The sequence below is a fragment of the Phaseolus vulgaris genome, chromosome 7 (assembly GCF_051622355.1).
Source record: "Phaseolus vulgaris cultivar YP4 chromosome 7, ASM5162235v1, whole genome shotgun sequence".
In the NCBI taxonomy this organism is placed as follows: Eukaryota; Viridiplantae; Streptophyta; class Magnoliopsida; order Fabales; family Fabaceae; genus Phaseolus; species Phaseolus vulgaris.
Window position 1 is genome coordinate 55,764,961 of NC_143504.1, and position 19,755 is coordinate 55,784,715.

Genomic DNA, 19,755 nt, shown 5'->3' on the forward strand with positions numbered 1-19,755 from the left:
CATTTCGTGAAGGTTGAATATATTCAAAACTCATCTAGATTTCGACCAATCTCGTCTTGACAAAAACAACTTCTAATAAATTATTTAAAATTATTAATGATATATAATGAAAGAAAGTATGAGTCAGATTAAATTATTGGATATTGGATAACACATTATCGTTTAAAGTTTTTGTATATATAAATTGGAAATATAAGAAGAGTATTATTAAGTGTGTCCTTGATGGTGAGACGGTTAATGTAATAATCAACATCTTATTCTTTTATGTCGGTTGTAGAAAAAATCAATATAGAAAATGTTGTACCAACACATCTTTTACTAGTAACTAGATAAAGTTTCCACTTCACCTGCATCTATATGCTGATTTTAAAATTAATATTATGTGATAAAAATAATAACCATTTAAGAAAAGCAATATCGTACTCTTTATTTATAACATGTAAATAGATAAAAAAAAATGTAATTATATATAAACCAAATTAAAAAAAAATATATTTTTATTTATATATAAACTTTTAAAAGTCTAACCTGATATAAATTATACACATTACACATAATTTTTATTAAAAAAAATAAATTTAACTTAATCTTATAAAATTGAATTTAAAAAATAACATTTATCACTAATATATATAAAATATATATTTATGAAAGGTATGATAAGGATTGTTTAATAAATTTTTACTTAAATAAATTTTAAATTATTAATTCTTATATATTATTAAAAGATAAATTCAAAATTTAATTTAATTTTATAAAATCAAACTTTTTTTCTCACTACATATTAAAATATGAGATCTTTAACATCTTTCAAACCAGATTAAATTTTACCCTAATAAAAACATAAAACCACTAAAAGTAGAATAATGTTTTAGAGGTAGTTAAATAAAGACAAGAAAATATTTACATAGGCTTAAAATATATCTAAAGGGATAATTTATAATATTAAAATATTTATAATCATGAAATGTATAAAAAGTATTTAAAAATGAGCTCAAACATACATTTTCTCAAATTACAATTTTTAATTATAATTAGCAAATAATTTGAAAATAACATTTCCATTCTCTGAAGATGGTAAGAAAAAGGCATGAATGAATGCGTGGCCACTTCATCCATAATTTGGCTCTCCCCCTTTGCATACGTGGCAACCGTCAAGAACTCTTGTTCTAGCACCACCCTTAGCTCAACTTGTTTCCTTCAAAGTTTCTGAGTTTTGCAGAACCCATTCAACCCAAAAATGGAACTGTAGAACCACTTTCACAGAAAACATGAGAGGTTTAGGTCCTCATGCCCCTTTGGTTTCTAGGGGAAAGCCTCCTCCTTCCTTGGTGGTGGTGGATGCGTTGCCTTGCTCTTCCCATTTCACCAGAACCACCATCCTGTACCCATGTAAGTTCTAACCAGCATCTATGCTGTTTTCTTACACCCCATTTCAAAAGTTTTCATTTTTATGAATTATGCTCTCTCAAGTCTTATCCTTTAGTTTTAAATTCACATGCTTTTTTTGGTGGTACTTGTTAAATGGGTTTTCTTTTTGTGACCATGAAAGGAATTTGCTATGGGTCAAGTCGAATTTGGTGGGTCAATTTCAAAATCATCACCCTTTGGGTGTTTGATGAGAAGTTATGTTTTTCCAAGTAATTATGATAACAAATTTAAGATTTTGTCCTGTGGTTTTTACATTTTATGTTGTAGTTTGAAGTGATGTTTCTTTGTCTTCAATTGGTGAGATTAATGCGTAGTTTAAGTAGTTATGGTTGTATTCATATGTTTATCTCTAATTCTAATCCTTGAAGTCTGAATCAAATCTTATGAGTGGATTTTGTGCTCTCTTACATTTATTAGACAACGGTTAGCTGCTTAGAGTTCTTTATGTGGATTATATTGTTTGTACTTATGATTGTTGGCTTAGTGAGTGACATTATGCCTGAATTAGATATAGTAAGACGCAGACAGAAATCAGGGTTGAGCTTTGCCCGTGGCACAGTTCGAGCCCTAGCATCCAATATTAGTGGTGTTCAACCAGGAGATGATGGAAGCCATAATGAGAAAGATGGCCACAATGTCTTTGAAAAGAATGCCATAGAGGACAGTTCTTCTAAAGTGTGAGTTCCACAGTTCCACTTGATTGATTTCATTTGCTATGCAACAATGAAAGGTGGCTCTAGGAACTTATCACAGTGGACTTTTAGTCTTAGCACTTTCAGTGGTGTAATGTTCTTTTGCTTTTCTGATTATATACTTCCTTGAAATCCCTGCTTTTATATGTAAAATTAGGTTGTAAACTTGCCATATCACATGTATATTTATGAAATCGAGGTGTGGGTGGAATTACATGCTTCAGTTCTTCTTATTTCTACACTTGATATTAGAGACTTGTAGTTGAGGTTTTTGATGGACAAGGTTACCAGCCACAATCCTAATTCTTAACCTCAAATCTCAAATTGGCAACATGAGCTTTGGGTCAATAAACCTGGTTCCTCTGCAGCACAATCTTTCTCCTCCCAAATTATTTGTTATCAGTTTGAGCCTAATCAAGCATGGCCATTTCCCGTTAGTTTTGTTCAAACAATCTTAGATGATCCTCTGCTTCATTTGGGATCAAATTAATTTGTTTTTGAGGAAATTGCATTCCTCCATGCAGTAAAACACTTATCATATGCTCATACTGGCTTAGCCCGATGAATCTATTAAAGTGCGAAATATATTTCTTTAGCAGATAAGATTTAAAAGATTTGTACTATAGTAGGTAAAAGTTTGAAGAGAAAATTGACAGTATTCATATCATCATTAATAAAAGATTAGTTATTTAAGCCACACATGTGGTTGCATTCAAAGGGAAACATTCTCCAATTTATTTAGCAGATTGACGTTAGTTTCTGCATCCATTATTTAGTTTTGTTGAGTGAATTAACATGTCAATCAAATCTTTTCGGTTGCTTTTTTAAGTTACTATTATTATGATTGTTCATGGCTCTATGACAATTCTAATGCGCATACATTTTATGGTTTGGCAGTGTGAAACCTCCTCAGATCCCTTATCCTCTCTCTATAGCTTTTGTGCTGTTGGGATGTGCTCTTGTCTTTTCACTAATTGCCTTTGTCAAAGGGGGGCCTTCATCAGTTTTAGCAGCAATTTCAAAGTCAGGATTCACTGCTGCATTTACATTAATATTTGTTTCTGAGATTGGAGACAAGGTAATTAGCTATTATTATTTAGACTCTCTTGATCCTTTTTCTTCACATTAACTTCTCATGGGTGCCACTTAGGCACTTTTTTCTCCAAAAAAAGGGAATTTCTTGTTCTGTAGCTGAGAAATAAAAACTTAATGAGCTACTATATGAATAGTTTTTAAGTTTTTCATATACTTGAATGAGCAGAACTCTTCAATCTGAATGTTCTTAGAAAATATCAGCTTTATTACGAAAATCCTGCAGTGACTAACATTTAACATTTTTTTGTTTTGTTTTTAATCCTGATTGGAGTTTTACGTGTTGAGTTTTGTAATGCTACTAAACCAAAATAACAAAATTTTAATCAATAGATATATTTAGTTTGTCCAAATAGATGTCACTAAATTTTTCCCGCCTCCTACATCAACTTTGTTTAGATTTTTTTATCATTATTACATTGAAATTATTGCATTGCTTTTTACCATATGGATTTCTATAACCATGACAACTACAGGTTTAGTTGTATTATAGTTTTTTATTAAACATTCATTTCCCCTGCATGTATTCATGGACCTAAAGTTGGCATTTATTCTTTTGACAGACATTCTTTATTGCTGCACTCTTGGCAATGCAATTTGAGAAGGGATTGGTGAGTCTTCTGACTTCTTTTTTCAACAATTTCTCCCTCCCCCCTCCCCCGTTTCCCAGCTTTTACTGCAATCCAGTCCATCATTGATGTAATATTATCTAGTTTTCTTTGTTATTGTTTTAATTTTGTTGGCCTGTATACTCCTAAATTTTAGAATTGAAATAATTCTTCTCTTTATGGTTTATTTTCTCTCTGTTCAACAACCTCATCTGTTTCTGTTACATTATTACATGTGTCTTTACTATGTTTTGTTGTAAAAGGCTAGACAAACAATTTTACTTAAATACAGGTTTCTTAACTTGTGTAGCAGTCGTCCTTTTCCTTCCTGCGCACACTAATTTGTTTGTCAATTCAGTAGTTTTAATATTAAAATAGCATCTGTTTAATTGATAATCTTGTAGTGTACTCATTTTGGGATTGCCATACATCTCAAAGCTCATAGTTCTAACTAATTGATTTTCATAGCAGTGTAATTTGTATTTTGAAACATCTTATATTTTTACTGAGATTTTATGTATTAACCAGGTCCTATTGGGTTCAATGGGTGCTCTTGGACTCATGTCAATTCTATCTGTTGTTATTGGCCGAATCTTTCAATCGGTGCCTGCTCAGTTTCAGACAAGTAAGTTGTAGCATATGGTATTTCTCGTACTGTTCAGATTTACCATATTTTAGTATGTCTTTATAGTGAAGGAATTTGACTCAACATTTTAGGCAATGCATTCTGTTCTGAAGTACTGTTTTAGTGTAATCTGTTTGATAAACATAGACTAAAGCTTGCTATTGAATTAATATTTTGTATGAAGTGGAGTAAGAAAATTACTATATCTTATATCTTATGCTTTTCTGAAAAATTTCATAACTTTTATAGTTTAATGAGAACTAGTGATTGATTTGTGTCATTATTTTTTTTTTCACAGTATGGCTTGCTTTAACCTCTCCAATTATATCCACATATTTGTCTCTTGTTTTAAATCTGTTTTGATGTACAGCAATCAGTACTACCAACTGTAATTAGCTACCTAAAATTGAGCTTCTCATGGAATGAGCTCCATCTGGTTGTACACACTACACATTGTTTATGGCTTTGGAAGCTCTTTCCAAACTGACATTATGATTCAAGTAGGTAAAGTTCAATTGGTCGAGCAGTGAGTGAGTTGTTGTAAACCCTCTGGTACTCATGTGAAGTACTATGATAAGTAAAAAACTGACATGATGATATATTTTAAAGAAAAAATAATTGCTGCTGATGCAGTACAAAACCATCTTTTTCACTGTTCTTATTTTCAATCAAAATATGATGTAATTGTCCATTTGCATCTACATGGGCAAATAAAAAACCCTCTTGATTGGCCATTGTTAAATTAGAAGCGTTCCCTTGGCACATAATTTAACCAAGTCCACATGCATGCTAACATCTGTCTCCCACTCTCCCTTCACAATTAAGATTAGATGGATCATGTTGGAAATGAAATGATAACAGTAGAAATTATAGCTTTGGAGAACTGTTGAGATGTCCCACATTTTCCAGTAATATGGCCAAAGTATTCCCTATAAGACTTGGCTAATCCTGTGTTCTTGAACTAGCTTTTGAGATTGAGCTTGGCTCAGTTAATTTCTTTCAGAAACATTAGGATTGTATACAGAATTAGCCATTGGGAACATTACCGGGATAGAAAATAATCAATTTTTTTGTTCTTACAAATATAAGTTGGAAGTTGTTTCAAGTATCTGAGATTAGAATGCAAGTTACAATTACCTTCCTCAACATTGATATAAACAGAGCTGTCATGTTGGTCCTTCTGAAGTTCCACTACAAGAGAGCTTGAATTTTATTGATCTGCAATAAGTAGCTTTCGATTTTTTCAGTGTGTCAATCTTCATTATTCACTGCACTTTTACATCAGATAGAAATATCTGAAGTTTGTTTTTCATAATTTTCTTTCATCTTTGTCCTACTTTAATTCAATACTTTTAGTTTCAGGTAATCTCTGTTCTGTAGTATTGAATTCTCTTTTCACCCTGGCAGAGTGTTGATCTAGATCATTTGTTATGGTAGTAAGTAACTGATGTTTCTGCTTTATGTGGTCTACCTACAGCCTTGCCAATCGGAGAATATGCAGCAGTGACCCTTCTTTTGTTTTTCGGCTTAAAATCAATAAAAGAGGCATGGGATCTTCCATCAGATGTGGTTAAGAAGGGTGATAACAGCAGTCCCGAACTTGATGAACTTGCTGAAGCAGAGGAGCTTGTGAAAGAGAAGGTTAGAAACCCTATGCATGGCCAACAGTCCTGGATATTTGTGCACATGTAAACGTTTTGGTTAAGTTTTTATGATGCACAACTCAGTAATATATCCAAGGCCGGCAGCATATGTGGTTACATTATTCTACCTTCATATTGGCAATTCAACTGTCATGTATACCCTTTAACCATGTCTTTCCGAATTACCTTCAGGTATCAAAACGACTTTCAAATCCTCTAGAGATTGTATGGAAGTCATTCAGCCTCGTATTTTTTGCAGTAAGGCTCCTATTTTTCATACCGATTTTATCAAGGAACAATTTAGCATAAATTTGTGATTGGAAAATCACCACTATAATAAAAAAAAGTGTGTTAGTTAATGCATTGTGAAAATCTTACTGAATCTTGCTTTTGCTCAAAATGTTCCCCCTGATCAATATGCTGAGTCTATGTTGTTGGCACTAGGTACTGATTAATCAACACTTAACTTATATCATGAAGCAATTGTGTTATCCTGCATGAATTTTAATTTAGTTACTGGAATTATGTAGGAATGGGGAGATCGCTCTATGCTTGCAACTATTGCACTAGGAGCTGCTCAGGTGCACTTTTAAATTCTGTGTTGACCCAACACTTTTTACTTTATATATATATATATATATATATATATATATATATATATATATATATATATATATATATGACATGAATAATATGTTATTTGTTTCAGTCTCCTTGGGGTGTGGCAAGTGGAGCCATTGCTGGACACCTACTGGCAACAACTATTGCCATTCTTGGAGGAGCATTCCTTGCTAACTACATTTCTGAAAAACTGGTAAAAGTCATAACTTAATTGAACATTGAATGATTGAATTTGTAATTTAATATCTAATAATGCAATTTACTTTCATCAGGTTGGCTACTTGGGTGGAGGGCTGTTCCTAACTTTTGCTGTGGCCACCTTTTTTGGGGTTTTCTGATTCATTGTTCTCTATCCTCACACCTTTTTTGTATGTAATGTATCATTTATGGACTTAGAAGGAATAAAACATACTCAAAACACAGAAAGATTGGTGAGAGAACAGAGAAAAGCTGATATTTTAACTTTGTTAAATTTCTTTAGCAGACATTAGGGGCAAATTGCTCACATTGTTAGAGAATAAGAAGCATGAAATGTGCCATTAGAGAAACTTGTGCAATTCTTTCTGGAGACTAGCTTTTGTGGGGGTGTGCTGATTTGTTGTATTAATAAAACTATATCACAGATTCAAAGACTATTGAAATTCTTGCTAATGATAAATATCAATGAGAAATGTCATCATGGTTGGATTCTTAATGGGCACCACCTTGGTTGTAAAACACTAAAATTCACAAATTTCACATTCACTTTAATTAGTAATTCCTTCCAATACTATTTAGTTAACCCTGAAATCTTCCAAATTTCTTCTTCTGTTGATTGTCAGATTAATTTAGAGTAATTTATGATATTAAGACTTTATCATAGCAATGTGTAGACTTTGAGAATGAACATAATGTCTCTGTTTGATATGTGAAATTAATATGCAAATTAATGAAAAACCGAGAAAGATCTTAGTCATGAAGTTCTGAAATAAAATTTGAAAATCAAAATTTTATTTTGGAATATCAATTTCATAGTGCAAAAGATACGTTTTTAAAAAAAAGTCGAAAAAATCTCAAAATATATTGTGGAAAAGAGATCTATAATCCATAAACTGTTCTGGAAATTTAAATCTGAAAAGTATTTTTATCCGCAAAGAAATTCCGAAATGTATTTTTATCCGCAAAAAAAACAAAATTTAATTTGTACATAGAAATATTGTAACGCCAAAAATTGGAAAACAGACTATTAATTAGAAAATTATTGTAAGGAAGATATCTATATGCAGGCTTTTACTTCCTGCACCCCCTAATTTGGTGAAATGACCAAATTACCCCATCTGCTTCTCCTATTGCAACCCACCACCACTACAAATGTTGCAAGAGAAGAAGACAAAAAATATCTCTGGAAAGCTTTTTCCAAAAACATTTCATTTAATTTAAATTTAATTTAATGTATTCCAAAAAACTTGTTTTGGAAAATTCATTCTGGAAAATGTATTCCACGTATTATACATATTCCAGAAATCTTGTTCCATAAATGTATTTCATATGTTAATCTTGTTCTAAAAATCTTATCCTATTCCGGAAAACATGTTCTACAATATATTTTATGAACTCTAGAAAGTGTTTTGGAAAAGCTTCTAAAATAAGCAATCCAGGAGTCACTTAACGAAATGGTAAAATAGTCATTTTAAAAATTGTGCAATGCAGATTCAGAAACAGGGGTGCAGGAAGTAAAAGCTTCAATTCCAATAGGCACCCAATCTGCTATTAAAATGACAAAAAATGCCCCTTCTAAATGATGAAAATAACCTTACATAAAAGGAGGGTGTAAATGAAAATTACTTCCAAAACCTTTTATCCAGAAATATCTGAATTTCAATTTCCAGAACACATTTTTGAATTCCAGAAATTCAATGCATTTTTAAGTGTGTTCCAGATTTTTTTGTCCTGAATGTATTTTTTTACTTTTGAATTATATTTACTTTTGGAAATTTGAAGAAAATGATAAGGCACAGGTTAGAATTGATATGGTACAAGAAGAAATTGCCAACTAAAAAATATGTTCTGGACTACACAATCTGAAATATTTCCAATCCATCAATAATTTAGATTTTTCACAGGTGGGGGAAGAAGGTATGGAGGTGCTAAAAGAAATTAGCTCCTAATTAAAGACCGAGATTCAAATATCTTCCTCACAAGCTAATAGTACATTTTAATGGAAGGTGTGGATACTCTGATATGCACGTTCCAAAGCTTTAGAATGATTGATCTAAGATTTAGTTGTAAGTAACTTGGAATCCATGTTGCAAGTATCTGAAGGTGAATGATAAAAAGGGCACTCAGAAAGAACTGCAAAATTTTCAATGATGCTAACATAATACATACCTATCTTGTGTAAAGATCTATACCCTGATTATGCTACAAGAGTTTCAGCAGACAAGGCACACAAACCATTGTTACAGTGTTGTGATGTGATGTGAGGCAAGAGTCAGGTTCATTCATATATGCACTGGTGTGATCGGAATATCCCATTTGCCAGCACTTCAACAATCGCCTTCTCAAGCCGTTGAGAACCTGTTCCAGGTCTCAAGATCTTGGCATCACCCCATGTTAAACAAGTGTTGTTCCCAGCCTCACCTAAGCACCATCCACCGGGAACAACTGATCTAGGAGTTCGACCAAGAAGATTTTGGTCAATGAGATCAAGCACAGGATCGTCTTTCTCGAACTTTTCAGCAAAGATAGCTCCACTCCCAATCATGTCATCCAAATCTGTGGAATTAAGTGATCGAAGATCATTTCTGTGGCTGTCTTGGACACCATATAGTAAGTTTTGATTTATGACTGTTCTGTTAAACTGCCGGGAATTGCAGAGAACTGTGGGGAAATAGTTGGACAAGGATGAAGGTGTGTTTGCAAAATACATCAGTAGAATCCTTGGGAGGTTGTCTTCTCCCAGGATGCAGAACTCCATGAAACTGCGACTTAAGATAGAAAAAGATGAACCTGCACAAAAAAGACCAAGATTTACCCAACCCTTTTCACTGAGAGTTGAGGCAAGTATAATTATAGTGAAAAACAATGTATGCAGAAAGTAACAAGACAACCAATGTCTGTGCATAAGTACAAGATAGAAACTCCTTTAAAGCAATCATAAATGAAATACCAAATCTATAACCTTCAATGTATAATGAGTACTTTGTGTGACCATAAAAAGCTTGTAATATGTTGTAGGGATTAAAATTCTAGGCATTCAATTGCAATGGCAAAGGAAGAGATGAACACATACAAGAGGATGTTGCAATAGATGAGTATGTATGACAGTTTGGATAGAATAGGAATGAGATCTTTCAGAAAGGAGGTTGGAGTGGCTCCTATAGAGTGAAAATCTTAAGATGGTTTGGGCAAATGAAACAATCTATATATACCTGGGTAAGGAGATCCTAGAATACTGACAATGCCCTTACAAAAGATGTTAAGTTGGAGTTATTAATAGCATACCGGAGAATGGAGACTACCAAGAAAGATCTAAGGCACATTGTTATGTTAGTTTTATTCCATTTAGTTGGATTTCAAACAGAGTAAAGGCACATTTAGATTCAGTGTCATTGATAGTAAAGTTTTACACTGACAAGGAACCATATGTGACGCGCATAAGAACCAATAGAAGCTATTTTTGCAAGTGAAGCCCTTTAGTTATTACAATGATTTGCTATTTTCTTGTTTTCTGATAGTGCAAAAAATTTGTTGTGCGCCACTGAATCAACAACTGAACATTTATGATAATTTCTGATGCGTATATATGCTTACGTCAACCTCAACTTTGCACTAAAAGATGTTAATCAAAGTTCTGCATATCTATTCTGATTTCTCCTGTCTTCCTCTGCTAAATTTAATTGGATTACCTTTCATTTGATCCATTTTCTAATTAGAGCCTATGCTGGTGTTTTACTCAAATGTCCAACCCACCATAGACAATTTTCTCATCTTCTCCTCAATACATATACAATCCAACTTTGTCCTAAAAAGTAAAAACATTTGATCTTGATGTTATCTTCCTTTTTTCTAAATGAATGCCAATCATTCATCAGTACTTAACCACTACAGCTCTTTTCCACTCTTGCAGTCATTGGCACATTAACTAAATAAAGTGAAAAGCCAAAAATATGCAGAGACTCAGATACATTACACTAAAACACATTAATACCTGTGAACACACGGTAAGCACTAGGAAGTTCTCTCTTCTGAGTAGCATAAAACATTTCAGTCCCTTCAGATAGATACAGTCCAGGATCAACGATAATAGGTTTCAATTTCCTTGCTCTACATCACCAAAACACATGGAAAACAAATATCATTGTTGCAGCCCATATAACATCAACCGCTAATCATAACGGTCCCCTATGCAAAACAAACAATAACAACAAAAGAGTAAATATACAAGAAAACAAACTTACTCTTTCCATCCAATATAACTTGAATGTTTCACAAAGTTCATATCCTTAGGCAGAAACGACAAAATGTGGAGAAGATCTGACATACCACAAAAGATTCATCATCAAAATACCAAATACATGGTTATAGGCAACATATAAGAAAAGCATAACATCATTTTAGCACCTGAAAGGCAAAAATCATCATTTTAATCCCTGAAAAATGAAATTTCCAACCATTATAGTCCTTTATTTCAACATCAATTTGAACACTTAAATTACTAAATTGATTCACATTTTAATCTTTTAGGAGGTTAAAATCATGATTCCATCTTTCAAAGACTACAACAGACAATGAATCTTTCAGTACCTAAAACTAAAATATTTTGAGTTTAACTTTTAAGCCCATCATTGCACTGTGAACAAACTTAACATACACAATTTGTGATTGAATTAGATTATTAGTACACTCACTGCTAAGTCCAAAAGCTCCAAAATCTGAAAAACACCATTTTCACACCTCAAGACTAAAAAAGTCAATCCATAATTCCGTATAGCTCTACATTTAAACCCAATTTAGTCCCTAAAAACAACTAAACCAATCTAACTCTATTTTTCCAGTAGAGAAGCTCTCAAAAGCACTTTTACCTCCTAACCAAACATGTCATCAGTCACATTATTCCAAAAGACTAATTTTCTCCTCTCAAAATTAAAAAAAATCTATCAACACAATGCAATCCTTTAATCTCAACATTTCAGTACTCTCTAAAGACAACAAAATCCACACACATTTTCGTCTTTCAAAACGACCACCACCACTTTCAAATCTTTGGAACCAAAATGGCATTTCACTCAAATTCATTCAACACTCATACCATCTTGCGTAACAAGAGGGTAAGCATCGGCGCTGAGGCTAACGAACCAGTCCCAGTGCCGCGAGAGGCGGAGCAAGACGGAGGCGGCGTGGAGGCGCAGCGAGACAGGGGAGGACCCTTTGGGGTAGGAGAAATCGGGCTTCCCCACGACGTGGACGTTCTGCGCGGCCTTGAAGATGGGGTGGGACTGGACGGTGACGGCCACCAGCTCGCGCTCTGCATGAGGGGCGGAGGGGTCAAGGTGGAGGAGGTAGATGTTGAGAGGGTGGTAGGTGGCGTGCAGGAGGCGGAGGATCCGTGCGGCATCGCCCCGGGAGCCTGAGATTAGGTAGGCGACGGCGGGCGGAGGAGGGGGAGAGGGTTTGTGGGGGTCAAAGACGAGGCGATGTGTATGGGTCGGGTGGAGATACGGGTCGGGTCCTGAGTGGGTGGGGATGGTGGAATGGGAGAGGGTGAGTATGAGGGTGAGGGAGAGGAGTGAGAGAAAGAGGAAGGTGCAGAGAAGGATAAGGGTAGGTTTTGGCTTTGGATCTCTTAGGTTGAAGAAGGTGGAGGAAAATGATGATGACGGTGGTGGTGGTGGTGGTGGTGAACTTGGGTTCTGCATATTTTTGGTTCTTCTGTGTCTGATGTGTAAAAATGGTTACTTTTTTTTATTCTTCTAGTGAGATCTCTCTCCTTTGCTTCACCTTTGATGTGATCAAATGTTGGTTGGTTCAGTTCTGGTTTTTTTTCAAATGGGATCTCTCCTTTTGCTTCAACTGTGGATTTTCATGGTGATGAAATGAAAAAAAATGGTGTTGGTTGATTCAGTTGTGTTTTTCCCTGTTGCTTCAGTTGTCTCTGTTTTTCTTTTTCTCTGTTTGCTTCAGTTGTGGGTTTTGGATTGGTTCTCTTCATTCTTCCCTTCACCAACTCAACTAAGGACATGATCTATTTAGATGAAAAAAAAATCATAATAATATCTAAAACAGAAAAAAAAAATATAAGTTAATATTAATTTGTATATAAGTAAATGTGTATAAATAATTAATTTTAACTTTAAAAAAAATTACTTCATTTTTTCTATTGAAAGCTACCTTAATTTGAAAATCACTTTCCCCACATTCTTAGATATTGTCATTAATGGATCTTATATATTAGATTTAACAAAATTAATACTCCTTTTACTGGTTTAATTCGTTAGTAATTTCATCGCCGAAAAAAAAATTATTACAATTTTATTAACTTTTTTTTATAAAGCTTTCATGTACAATTTTACTAACTTTAGAGATCTAATTTTATTTTAAAATTGTAAGGACAAGATTCAATTATAAATATTTTAAGCTTAACGATGTATATACTTGAGAACTGGAAATGGCTTTATATTTTTATTTGTGCTTTTTCAAATATGATGATTTTTTGCATTTTGATTTTGAAGAAAAAAATATGGAAAACGTGTATTCTAATAAAAATTGATTGAATAACTTCATTTAAATGGTGATAGCATTTTAATGGTTAATAAAATTTAACTACTTGTTTAATTAGTAGTATACTTTATTAAACATTAAAAATATAGGAACCCTATTTTTATTATTTTTATAGTAAGTTAAAAGTTACAAAATTATAATTAAAACCAATCATAAAATGGAAGAGAAATAATAACATTTCATAAAATTAGTTTTCAATATTTTCAAAATTATTCTGAATATATTTTGGAGTTCTATTTGAAATGGATGATAATTTTGTTTATGGTGAAAGTGTTCTTCTAATTAATTATTCAGTACCAAAATTAAGAGGAAGATAATTAGCTTTTTTCAACAATTGATATGTCATCACCAAAGTTTAACTTTTTTTATTTTTACTTAATCTAAGATTAAAACCCACACTAAAATTTCTAATAACAAATTAATAAAAGAGCAACCTTAATTTCCATTAAAAAAATTGTTTTTCTCTAAATTTACGGTAAAAAATATATCAATGTTAAGTATAGGTAGCTAAAAAAAATTAGATAAACAGTTATAAAACAAGTTAGTCATTATTTTTTATTATACTTGTAAGATAAACCTCTAAACTTAAGTTTGTAAAATCCATTTCATTAAAGTTCTTTTAAATGTATAAATGACAGTTTTAAACAATCTAAGTATTAATTTTTATTTTTTCAAAGTATTTAAGAAAAAAAATCTAAAAAGGAAAAGAAAAAAATTCAAATAATTTAGATGATATTTTTAATAACTACAAGTGAATTTTTGTATAGAATTATAATAATACTTTTATATTATAATTACTCTTTTTTTTAAAAAAAACTAAAAAAATAAAAACAATACATCCTAGATTAGAGAGATTCACACCTACTAATAGATGATTTCGGTGGAAATAGCATGAATGGTTTTTAATTTTATTCATATTTATATAAAAAAAATTATGTTGAATTTACCCCTCTCATAAAAACTAACTACAAATACGTATTATGGAAAGGATTATTAGTTATGTAACACTGAAACGAATACCGAAATGAATACGGATACGGAGATATGTTTTATCTCTAAAATGTAGGATACGGAGACACGGATTTATATATTATATAATTATGAATTATATAAATTGGTAATAAAGATTTATGTGTACAAGTATGTTTCAGTTTTTTTAGCATAAATATATTTTTTATGGCTAGTTCAAAAGGATTTGTTCCTTATTTTAATAATCATACTAAAATTACATACAATAAATTTGAATTTTTTAAAAAATTAATGTGTTTTTCCTTTTTAAAATTGTGTTAAAATCGTGATAGAATTGTCAGAAATCCAACAAATATTTTTGAATCAGACACTTCACCCATAAGTGTCCTACAATTGTCTTTCGAGTGTCGATGTCCGATATGTGTGTCTGACACGGATACACCATTTAACATTTAAGAGGAGTGTTTGGACCTAATAGATTATCAATAGTGAAAAAACAATAATATTTTAAAGAGGGATAAGTCGCCATTGACCCAAATAGATCCAAGGGATCATAATATTTGGTTTCCACATAAAACACAAAAATAAAATGAGTAAATGCTAGTATTAGTTAATGTATAGTATTTATGTATTACATAATCTTCTTCTAAGTTTTTTTATATCATGTGGTATATATTTTAAGATGTTCTAATAAATTTGTTTCAACAATGAAGTCTAATAATAAAAACAATATTTTTATAAATTTTTTACTTTTATTTTAACTTTTTTTTTATATTAAAAATTTAATATATTTGACTCTTGAAATTTGGATATTCTTAAATTTGAACCCTGGTTAAAAATCCTCGAGATGCTCTTAACCCCCTTCTCTATATCAACAATTATGTCTGAAGCATTTTTGGTTTCTCATCCCCAAATCGCTCCTCCTCTCCAAACGCCGTGACACTCTCTCCGGCAACCTACCACACGACGGTTTGCCCGGGTTTTCCCCTTTCTTCTTCCGCGGTGTCCCCTCCGATTCCCTTAATTCCGACATTTCCAATTTCTGCGTATTTGTCCCAATTCATCGGCGACCATTTTCCTCTTTCACCCATGGATCTCTCAGACACTCCAGAAGCTCTCATTCTTACTAGGTTAATTTTTGCCCCCTTTTACTTCTCAGTCCTCTTTTCTGTTCTCACTCTTGTTGATTTACCATTTTTTTTCAAGCTCTTGTTAAAAAAAAGCATCTTTTTTTATTTTATTTCTTTTTGGGTTGCTTGCTCTGGTTTTTCTTACCGCTAAAGAGAATGTGTGCAGTTATGAAATATGGGGTTGGTTGTTACACTGAGATCAGATAAGCCATGCGTGCCTTTTTATTTATGTTATGTTTGGATGTATGTCTTGGGATCCAGAGGCACTTGTTGGAGAAGACAAACTTCTCGAAGAAGAGTTGGAGGAGGGGAAAATAAGAAAAAAAATGCATTAGATGTTATATAGTTTTTTTTTTTTTTTTTTTAATTTAAACTTTTTAACTTCTGCATGAGCTAATTTAACTTACCAAGAGGATTCATTTCATTTCTTATTTTTCTCTCTTAGGAGTACTTCTGTAAAAGTTGTCCAAACAAGCCCAAAAGGAGGGAAATGAAAATGATTTTTCCTTTTAACCTTTGAAGGAAGTCAAAGATTCATTTTTTAAGCTTAAAAATTAGTTATTAGAAGAAGAAGAAAACAAATATAAGAGACCTGAAAGAGCTACCATGCAAATTAGAAGTTAAGAGATCTTTACCGAAAATATAGTTTTTATTTTTCTAACAGAAACTTCTCAAAAACTGTTCTAGCTTTGGGTTCAAACTTAGTCAAATGAACAGTTTGTTTGGTTTCATTGGTATGTTTAGGTGAAATAATTATGAAGAAAAACACGAGCATGTTTCTCTAAAATTAAAATTATTTTATGTATAAGTTAATTAATTGATATGTTGTAGTAAAAGATGATTTCTAATTTGTGCTCAAACTTGTGAAGTTTATTCAAACATAACCTCAAAATAAACTAATTTTAGTTTAGGAATGTGTGTTTTCATTTCTTTTTAATTCAGGATTATTTGTTGTTTTCCTTGTTGATTTCTCAGTTGTTGACCATAATTGGGTTGTTCATGTCAAGTTCTGTGTTCTGTGAAAATTCAATGAAGGTCTTACCCGTGTAGTGGACTTAACGGTTAACTATCATGAATTTCTGTGCTTTTATATAAGAATGTTGGGCGTTGAAAAAATAGTCTTGTTGTAAGGGCCATGCTTATTTGGATTAATTTATTTTGAAGAACACTTTAAGGAAAAAGAAAGAAACTTTTTTGAGAATTTTCTTTTTTCATTTTTTAAAGGTGGGAGAGTCCTTTTGATGTTGTTGTTGAGGATGTTATTGAGGGAAAAAATTTAAGGTAAATAATATCTACTAATGTTTGGTCTTGAATTGAGTCAATGGTGTCATGTCATGTGTGATCTATGCAGTTCATGTGTGGGTTTCAATTAAGAGAGCTCTAAACTACTTTTACTATCAAAGAAACATATTTTTCCTTCTTCATTTTGTACAATGAACTTCAGAATTAAGTTGATCCTAGAAGTACTTTCCCATCTTTTATCGAAACATGGCCTTAGTCTACTTCACCAAATGGGATAACGCTTTATTCTTTATTTTTTTTAAATGTTCTTTCTTTTAAACATGAGTGAGCAAGACAATCGAAATGTGGTGACCGAGTAATTATTGAAGGCTCGTAATACTTTTTTTCCACCACAAATCTTTCACATATCAATCATTTTTTGCCTTACTGGAGTCTGTAAAGCTATTTTTTTTCATTTATGCGGTTTATAACACATGCCACACTACTAATAAGTTAATAACACATGTTAAATCTCGGTGAGATTATGTTAAGCACTGATTGTTGGCCCGTGGTCATGATATTACTATTTAGCTCAATTCCTAAGTAAGTGGTGAATGAGGTCAGCAACATTTTCACCTGTGTACCCAGTATTTTGTGATCATCTTCACACTAGTTGGCTTACATTTGCACAATGGAGTGACTTAAGTAGTGAGGTTAAGTTATAGGAAATTTCATTTGTATCATCAAATTTATTCTACAAGCACATGAGTACATTAACAATTATAACGTGCTAATATACAGGAAAAAGTAACCAATAGTGTGTTTCTATGGACTCTTCAGCAGTTGGCATTGTCTTTTTGTTATTGCAGTCTTCAGGATGAAAAGGAACCCTTGAAGGATGACTCTGCAATTGGCAGCAATGCTTATAAGGATGTGACAAAGGATAAAACCTTTGATCTTCAATCTGTGTCATCTTACTCTTCTGGCGAAGGTTTGCCATATGCACCTGATGGGTGGCCAAATGCTGGTGATGTATGGGGCTGGAAAGTGGCGGGAAGGAGGTCCAAGGGTGGATATTTTACTGACAGATCCCTTATCCCTCCAGCATCTCTTCAGAAGGGTACTCGCAAGCTAGAGTTTCGGAGCAAGGCTGATATTAAGAGATATCTTCATTCAAATTTTCCTAACATGACACTTGAAGCATTCTTTGCTTTATTTAGCTGGATGATTCCCTCAGCTGAGGAAACCCCCACAAAAGGTTAGCCCAAAACAGTTTCACAATTTTCTTTTTCAACCCTGTGCTGTTATTTTTTCATTCATCGTTGCCTAGTTTCTTTTAATTGTTTTTATTTTGGTACTGTTTCGATTGGCTGTAGTTTAAGTATTTCAAATTTTTTTCCTGCATGAAAGCGCTTCTATTTTGTCTCAGTTTACTTACTCTTATACTTTTCCTCCATGGTTATCATGAGCCCCTACATTGTTTAACATTTACTCCCACCAAAATGATTCACGGCTTTTATTATTTGTTGGTGGACTTTCTTCCTTCACGCTTCTCCTTGTATGAGGGTGAGCACTAGGAGGCCAGTGATGGCTCATATTTTGTATGTTTCCTCAGTTTTTTCTTATTGTGTGGTGGGTCAGTTGTTTTTCTAATTGATGAGATGAGTTGGGATCTTATTTGCTAGAAAGGAGCAAAGCAAGAATCTTTTTGGTCTGAAGTTCCTCTTATTATCTACATAGTAACTTGACTTCTAACTCGTACCTTTGCAACTTTTGTTGCCCTTCCATCTTGTGTATTTCTCTTATTTCATGATGTATATGTCCTTCTAACCTTACAATCACCGGAGACAGTAGAAGATGATGATACTGGCTCCCAGAGAAAGTCAAGACGGAAAAGTGTCGGTCGCCCGAGGAAATCCTCCGCCCTAGTTCCTGTCAGGCCCTGTGTAACACCTGATCAAGTTGCAAAATTTGATGCTTATCTTGATAACTTGGATGACATGCTTGATATGCCTCATACTGAGACGACAGCATCGGATCACGCTACTTGTGCTAGTGCGTTGGATGCTGAATCGATAGAGTGTTGCAAGAAGAAGCTTTCCTCCCTTCTTGCTCTAGATTTCCCTTCATTGGTCTCAAGCAATGATGTTGCAGAAGTTGCAATACTTGCATCCCAAATTCGTGAAGATCCCAATCTCACTGTTGATCAACTGTTTAAGTTAAAATTGGTGGAACAAGTTCCCTTAGCCGGTGAGGCCTTCCTTGAGGCCAAGGAGAGCATTGAAGAGGCAGACAAACGCATGGCTGACCTTCAGGCAAAGAAACTCGAAATTCCAACTCTGAAAAAAGAGTACAACGAATTGAAGGAAAAACTGTCTGAGAGAGAAGCTGAAATGGACATAAGTACTTTATCTATCAAAGAAATTGATGATCAAATTCGGCAACTTCAATTGAAAAGGAACCGAATATCTAGTGCCCTTGAAACCATGCAGAAGGATAAAGATAAGCTCACTTCTGAGCTATCAAACGTTGCCAACTCAATTTCAACCATTGTTAATGAGATTCAGTCGGGTTTATCACAGAAATCAAAATGGGATCTGAAGAAAGCCAACAATGTCCGACGTGTAGCTGAGATACAAGAAAAGTTCGTGACTTTAAGAGGGTTAACGTTTTAATGAAACAGTTGTGGAGTTTCTGATTGTGTTAAGAACTCTTTAGGATAGTAACTATTTATGACAGTGATATGTAATGTATCTATCTATGTTTCTAACTAATCAGTCTGCATCTATTGGAGGCTTTGTGATATGTGGTAATGCCTGTAGTCAACTTAAAACTGCAAATCACCTGTTTTATTTTAACTACTCTTTCCTTATGATACCTTTTTTTTTTTTAATTTTATGTAGATTTAATATTTGATTGATGATATATATATATATATATATATATATATATATATATATATAT

The 19,755-nt window shown here is 32.9% G+C and overlaps 3 protein-coding genes across 5 annotated transcripts; 2 read left to right on the forward strand and 1 right to left on the reverse strand.

Moving 5' to 3' along the window:
* Positions 1-1,070: 1,070 nt before the first annotated feature.
* On the forward strand, positions 1,071-7,406 carry LOC137830420 (protein PAM71-homolog, chloroplastic). 3 transcript variants are annotated; one of them, XM_090304862.1, is made up of 11 exons: positions 1,105-1,392; positions 1,940-2,108; positions 3,021-3,201; positions 3,779-3,826; positions 4,352-4,448; positions 5,926-6,089; positions 6,284-6,349; positions 6,517-6,535; positions 6,622-6,672; positions 6,801-6,905; positions 6,985-7,406. In XM_090304862.1, exons 1-10 carry the CDS (start codon positions 1,272-1,274, stop codon positions 6,884-6,886), a joined length of 1,002 nt encoding a protein of 333 aa, XP_090160988.1. In that variant the 5' UTR covers positions 1,105-1,271; the 3' UTR covers positions 6,887-6,905; positions 6,985-7,406. The 3 variants fall into 3 exon arrangements, with proteins under 3 accessions (XP_068493845.1, XP_068493843.1, XP_090160988.1); XM_068637744.1 differs by lacking the exon at positions 6,517-6,535 and having other exon boundaries at positions 1,071-1,392; positions 1,946-2,108; XM_068637742.2 differs by lacking the exon at positions 6,517-6,535 and having other exon boundaries at positions 1,073-1,392.
* Positions 7,407-8,737: 1,331 nt separating this feature from the next.
* LOC137830421 (Core-2/I-branching beta-1,6-N-acetylglucosaminyltransferase family protein) lies at positions 8,738-12,918 on the reverse strand. The gene is made up of 4 exons (XM_068637745.2): positions 12,003-12,918; positions 11,152-11,227; positions 10,902-11,017; positions 8,738-9,700 (listed from the first exon to the last, which is right to left on the reverse strand). The coding sequence occupies exons 1-4, from the start codon at positions 12,607-12,609 to the stop codon at positions 9,189-9,191; spliced, it is 1,311 nt and encodes a 436-aa protein (XP_068493846.1). The 5' UTR covers positions 12,610-12,918; the 3' UTR covers positions 8,738-9,188.
* A 2,338-nt stretch (positions 12,919-15,256) lies between these two features.
* On the forward strand, positions 15,257-19,663 carry LOC137830422 (uncharacterized). The gene is made up of 3 exons (XM_068637746.1): positions 15,257-15,570; positions 17,661-18,049; positions 18,643-19,663. The coding sequence occupies exons 1-3, from the start codon at positions 15,530-15,532 to the stop codon at positions 19,464-19,466; spliced, it is 1,254 nt and encodes a 417-aa protein (XP_068493847.1). The 5' UTR covers positions 15,257-15,529; the 3' UTR covers positions 19,467-19,663.
* Positions 19,664-19,755: the final 92 nt, after the last annotated feature.

What these genes read in the sequence shown, in the direction of transcription:
- LOC137830421 (XM_068637745.2), bottom strand. Translation starts at nt 12,609, where the DNA reads ATGCAGAACCCAAGTTCACCACCACCACCACCACCACCGTCATCATCA. An exon ending in CCCTCTTGTTACGCAAGATG is followed by an intron (nt 11,228 to 12,002) that starts GTATGAGTGTTG and finishes GTGGTATGTCAG; the next exon opens with ATCTTCTCCACATTTTGTCG. An exon ending in TGCTTACCGTGTGTTCACAG is followed by an intron (nt 9,701 to 10,901) that starts GTATTAATGTGT and finishes TTTTTTGTGCAG; the next exon opens with GTTCATCTTTTTCTATCTTA.
- LOC137830422 (XM_068637746.1), top strand. Translation starts at nt 15,530, where the DNA reads ATGGATCTCTCAGACACTCCAGAAGCTCTCATTCTTACTAG. An exon ending in GAAGCTCTCATTCTTACTAG is followed by an intron (nt 15,571 to 17,660) that starts GTTAATTTTTGC and finishes TTGTTATTGCAG; the next exon opens with TCTTCAGGATGAAAAGGAAC. An exon ending in TGAGGAAACCCCCACAAAAG is followed by an intron (nt 18,050 to 18,642) that starts GTTAGCCCAAAA and finishes CACCGGAGACAG; the next exon opens with TAGAAGATGATGATACTGGC.
- LOC137830420 (XM_068637742.2), top strand. Translation starts at nt 1,272, where the DNA reads ATGAGAGGTTTAGGTCCTCATGCCCCTTTGGTTTCTAGGGGAAAGCCT. An exon ending in TGCAATTTGAGAAGGGATTG is followed by an intron (nt 3,827 to 4,351) that starts GTGAGTCTTCTG and finishes TGTATTAACCAG; the next exon opens with GTCCTATTGGGTTCAATGGG. An exon ending in GCCTGCTCAGTTTCAGACAA is followed by an intron (nt 4,449 to 5,925) that starts GTAAGTTGTAGC and finishes GTCTACCTACAG; the next exon opens with CCTTGCCAATCGGAGAATAT.